The sequence below is a fragment of the Triticum dicoccoides genome, chromosome 5B (genome assembly GCF_002162155.2).
Source record: "Triticum dicoccoides isolate Atlit2015 ecotype Zavitan chromosome 5B, WEW_v2.0, whole genome shotgun sequence".
Taxonomy (NCBI): domain Eukaryota; kingdom Viridiplantae; phylum Streptophyta; class Magnoliopsida; order Poales; family Poaceae; genus Triticum; species Triticum dicoccoides.
In genome coordinates, this window is record NC_041389.1 from 301,257,895 (window position 1) to 301,263,418 (window position 5,524).

The window sequence follows — 5,524 nt, forward strand, 5'->3', positions numbered from 1 at the left end:
ACGAACGGTGGAGTGACTAGTCATCGACTAGTCCAGACTAGTTTGGGTGTTTGAGTGGATCGACTCAATTTGGAAGGGATAAGTGAGCAGCGCTCAGCCCGCGAAAGGGAAAAAAATTGCAACCTAGCTTTCCGGGATCGCTCCACAACGAACTGCCTCGCCTGGGACCAAACCGCAGCCACCACCCATTGACCCCCATTGCCGCTGCCACCCACCACTGCCGCCAGCGGTTGCCAGGAGCATTACGACGCTCTCCCTCCTTTGGTTCTGCTCCTCCCCTGAATTCACCCCTTGCTGTTCTCTTCTGCTGCTGTGCTCCTCCCCTTGTTGTTCTCTTCTGCTGCTGTGCTCCTCCCCTTGCTGTTATCTTCTGCTGCTGTGCTCCTCCCTTGCTATCCTACTTTGCTAATGTGCTTCTCCCCGGGATCAACTCACTTCTATTGTATATTGTACTCCCTCTGTAAACTAATATAAGAGCGCTAAGGACCGATGCCAGGGTCGGAATCCTGACCGTTTTGGGATATTCCCACCCGATCCTGGGAAAATTGCTAGCGTCGATGCTAGATGTTTCGTCGAGCGCTTCAGGTTTTTCGTCGTGTAAATTGGCTTAGACCTGAGTAGACGCTAACATACAAAGCGTTGGAGGTAGGGACGCTGAGAAGGCGCTTATCCATAAAATTATTTTTAATTTGCTGTCCAAGCGCCTGAACAGGCGCCTCGCGTTGGTGATGCCCTTATAGACACTCTTATATTAGTTTAAGGTGGGAGTACTTCAGTATATAATATATACATACTACGTATTAGTGTTGAGTAATATATAAGTTGAGTACCACAGTACCATTAGTGCTGGCCACCTCCTGCTGCTTCATGATGTCGAGCTCGCGGGCTTTGATCCAGAGCAGGCTCTCGCGGACCTTGACGCGGAGCAGCTGCGCTGCTTCAGGATGAGCCTGCGCAGCGTGATGGCAGTGAAGCACTTGGCGACGGTGAGCAGCAGGACGAGCACGAAGGGGTGGGGCTCGTAGGTGAAGGCGGCGAGCGGGTGGCCGCAGAGCACGATGAAGGCCCCGAACTGGAGGCGGCCGGCGCGGGAGATCCGGGCGAAGAGGGCCGCCACCGACGAGCCCCAGCACCCGCCCCAGCTGGTAGTAGCCTGGTACCTCCCCTGCAGCACGTCTGTCTTCCCCTCCGCCACATCCTCCACTGACTTCCCCCTCCTCCCTCTAAGACTACTCGGTCGAGCCCAGCGAGAGGCCGTCTGGGGCGGGCACTGCCGCCGCTGACGACGTCGAAGCCTCCATGCCGATCTCCTGACGCCTCTTGCTTGCTCTGGCCGCGGGAGATTAGGCCCGTCGGATGGCAGCGGCGCGCGGCGGCTGACTCTGGTCCCCTCGCGTTACCCAACCCAGGGCTTGGAGCGCGGCGCGCATGACGTCGGGAGGGAGGGAGAGGACGGAGGAGACGACCGCAGTGGGGCCCGAGAGGAGCACGAAGGTGCCCTGATGAGCGCGTCGCCGGCGAGGAGATTGCGGAGGAGAGGCGGACCGCGCCCGGGGCCCGCCGGCTGGTGCCTGGCGTCGGGCCAACTCCACCGAGAAGGGATAAATCAGACGGTCCAGCGCGCGGGAGCAAACGGATTTTTGTCCGTTTTAAGTTCGCTTTCGATCCATACCCGGCTCAAGTTTACGTCGATTTTAGGGTGAAACGGACAGCGCGCGGATAGATGGGACGCGCGCGCTTGTCCTCCCGTAACCCGTCTGTCGGTGGCACAAAGCAACCCCTGCCCGCCCATTTGACGCCATTTACAGCAAACCCTTCCATGTCCCTCCCACCACCTCCCTCCCTCCCTCCGTCCATGACCGACGTCCAGCCGAATTCCGGCGGCCTGGCCTGGTCTATTAGGCTTTGTTTGGTTGCAAAGGGAGGACCACCCAGGGTAACAAACCCCTGTGGGGGATTTTCACGGACACAGGGGATTCCCTTCTCCCGTGGGGGTGATCCCCCCGTTTCCATTTGGGTCTTTGGTGGGTCGCTATGAGCTGTTGTGGAGGAGACTATCAACAGAAAGGGCCGGGAAATAGCCTGCGGACGAGTGCACAAGCGGTAGGCGAAGTCGCGCGAAAAGAACGCGGACGGCGTCCGGGGCAGTTCTCCCGATGTGTAGAGACGTGGGTGGGAAACCCGGGGCTATCGGGTGGATTGGGACGGGAATTTATCCTCCACGGTGCCACCAAATGCCACGGCAGGAAAATCGGGACTAACTTTCCAAGTGGGGCTCTTAACCAGGGAAATAGCAGGGATCCCGGGAGGATCCCGTGAAACCAAATGACGCCTTATATTGGCTACGGTACTACCTTCCGTTCTGGGATTTGTAGGCCGGCTAGCAACTCAGCGAGGTTCGGTCCGCATGCAAGAAAATTAATTTAAGAAGTATAGTGGGCTTTCAAAACTGTGACGACTGTGACGGAGGGAGTAGTACTACTTGCAAATAAAGTAAATGGAGGAAGGAGGATGCATGCAGCGGCTTGCAGGTTTCTTGCTGCATGTGCTTGTATTAATTAGCGCTAAACTAGCTCGTCCTCTCGTCTTGGTATTAGAATTTTGATCAGCAGGACTTAGCCCAGACCGAGGTAGTACACAATTTTGAATTTAAAATTCATTTGAAATATCGTATTTCAAGCGGTACTTGGATGGTATTTGGCAGCATCCACGGTAAGCACGAATTGGTAAAAAATCTTACTATTCGATAGCCAAAACCTCTTGTAGTAGAGAAGTGAAGAGAAGAGCAGCAAGTTTAACGAATGGATTACCGAGAGTGTGGAGATGGCGGAGTTGAGGAGCGTGGGGAGCGGCTTGCCATCGACGACCTGGCACTCGGCGTCGACGTGCAGGTTCCGCCATCGGACCTCGACCGTGGGCTGCCGCACGCCGACCCTGTCCATCCTGCGGCGCTGGTGCCGGAGCAGGCGGAGGTTGTCCTCGTGGATGTCGGTGATGAGGGTGTGCACCAGCTCCCGCCGGTCCGCGGCCCCCAGCCGGCGCACGTCCACCGGCTCCAACGGATGAATGGCGTTGGCATGGAGAGGGAGCGAGGTGTGGAGCCTGTCCCAGGTGGGCAGCCTCTCGATGGCCGCCCATTTCAGCTCGACCTCCTCATCGTGATGTTGCTCTCTCAGGGACGACGAGGAGGTGGAGGAGAGCGCGTCCCTCAAGGACGACGACGGTGGGACAGTGCTCGCAGACGACGCCTTGTTCATCTTCTTCTCTGGGTCATGTACTGCTGTACCGTCTTGTTCCTCCTCGCCCATCTCCACCTTGCTCATCGACTCCTCCTAGCTTCAGCGTCCTCGCCACCTCGCTCGTTAATTTGTAGTGTTGATAGTTGATGAATCACTGGGACTATTATTTAATCAACAACTGGCTCTGATTATTATTATGACGCCGTTGACTCTACCGTATTCCAAATATATCCTTTTTCTAGTTAAATACAGTATAATTACATGATACGAATCTCTGCTTGGTGGCTATAGCTACCACATGAGACATGAGTGGCAATAAAAATATCGATCTAGTGCAAGCCAAGCTTCCGTCAACTAGTTAACTCAATGATGACGGAGAATCTGTACGCACTTCTTCATGTCTGCTCCTGTACTGATTTCTTTGTCTTCTTTTTTTGAGTGGCATCCAACTCCCACCGCTTTCACACCCTACCGCATCCTAAGAGGCTAGGATAATTTCTCTATACTACTCTACATTCTACATTTAGGAGTATCTGCTATATCACTAAGCTTCCTAGGGATAAAAGGCCTCATAATCAAGTGAGGTGTTCAATTGAAATTGGATTGCCCGATTTTGATCAAGTCAACAATTTCTCAAAGCTCTCGTTTAATTCTTTTATACTATACGCTATACACTATGCTTTTTAATTTTTAAGTCCTCACAATTCATTGATCTCTTGCTTTTTCTTTGGAAAAAACGCACCCCGCACCCACCCCCGCACAACCCTAGGCGACACGGGGGGCGACCACGCCACCGGCCCTAGGCTCTCTCCCCTCGCCTCCTCCGTCCTTCCGCCGCCTGAGGTCTCACCGGTGAAGCCTGGCCTATGACGGCGGCGGCGGGGCCTTATCCCTCGTGCGGCGGTGACATTTTTTCCGGGCGGCGGCGGCGCATCGTTCGACGGAGATCCGGCGGCAAGGAGCAGCGGGATCCCTACGGCATGCGTGACGGCGGCGTCAACGGAGGCGCAACCTCCTTGCGGCGGAGTCGCCCCTGTGGCGGCGGCCGAGATCACCGATCTGGTCTTGCCCAGGCGGGCTTGGGCGGGTCGACGGTTCCGGTGTGCATCTACAGGCGAGTGTGGTGGGCCTGACGACGCCGGCTGTAGGCACCGTGGTGGTGCCATGGCCGGTCAGGCGGCGGCGGCCTGGATCCCTTTCGTCCAGTCCCCGGCAGAGATGGCGGCAGTCCATGCACGAGATGCTTGAGGGAGGATCTTCGAACAAATCTGGGTGAAAACTTGCTCTCGGCTAGCTGCCAAGGCCGGCGTCGTCTGCGTCGTTCCCTTCTTGACGGCATCGCCGTGGAGAAGTTCAAGTCCACTCTATGCTACCTCCAGGGGAAACGCTAGATCAGTAGATCAGATGACGGCGACGCTATGATGTCGTTTCCCTCTTGGGGGCGTCATTTGTGGAGGTGTACACAGACCGAGGGACCAGTGGAAGGCTTTTTGGTGGAGCGGTGCTTCAACTTACACATTGATGGCGGCGGATCTCAACGGCATGGCGCCGTGAGGACTCGACGTCTGATGCACAGAGATGGACTCGCGTAGGTAGGTGGTGTTGTCTGGCGTCGTGGTGGCGTCGACGGCAGCTAGACCGGGCAAGGTTGATGCAGCAGTACAACACTGAAGATGGATTGATGGCAGGTGGCTGCGGCGGCCTCATACCCGGCAGGCGTCCTGGTTGAGAAGTGCGCCGGACTGGTGGGTGCCCCATACCCGGCAAGCGTCCTGGTTGGGACCTCGGGCCTTAGATGGTAGGTTTGACTGCGAGGTCTATTTTGGTATTAGGACCAGACTATCATCATCCCTTCATCAACTAGATAGAAGTAGCGACGGATGTTGCCTTAGACGGTGGCTTTAGTCTAACTGTTGTATGACTTTATAAGGTCTTGTGTGAATAATTAATAAAGTGGTTGCATGCATCGTCCAGATGCAGAGGCCGGGGTCCTCCTCCGTTTCTAAAAAAAAGTTTAGAACTTGATCACCTGATTTTGACCAGGTCAATAAATTCTCAAGGAGTTTTACCATTTAATTATTTTAATTCATCATATTTCCTAATTTTGAATCTTTTGTATTCGATTGAGATATTCAATTTTAAATTTGATTTACAATTTTGATTATGCCAATGATTTTTCAAATCAATCAACACCAAACGCTAGAAAAACATATCAACCCCGTGCACCCTCTTACCACCTAGAAAAAAGAAGCGCCACCATGTGATGATACTATAGCACCAATGTA

General features: G+C 54.5%; 1 protein-coding gene and 1 pseudogene across 1 annotated transcript in view; both read right to left on the minus strand.

Annotated features, from left to right (window-relative positions):
- The window catches only part of LOC119308566, a 2,489-nt pseudogene extending 908 nt beyond the window's left edge, over positions 1 to 1,581 (minus strand).
- LOC119308565 (ABC transporter G family member 41-like) overlaps positions 1 to 3,335 on the minus strand; it is a 27,636-nt gene extending 24,301 nt beyond the window's left edge. The window contains exon 1 of the mRNA XM_037584696.1: positions 2,811 to 3,335. Coding sequence (XP_037440593.1) covers positions 2,811 to 3,323 — 513 coding nt within the window. The 5' untranslated portion in view covers positions 3,324 to 3,335. The remainder of the gene's footprint in view (positions 1 to 2,810) is intronic.
- Positions 3,336 to 5,524: the final 2,189 nt, after the last annotated feature.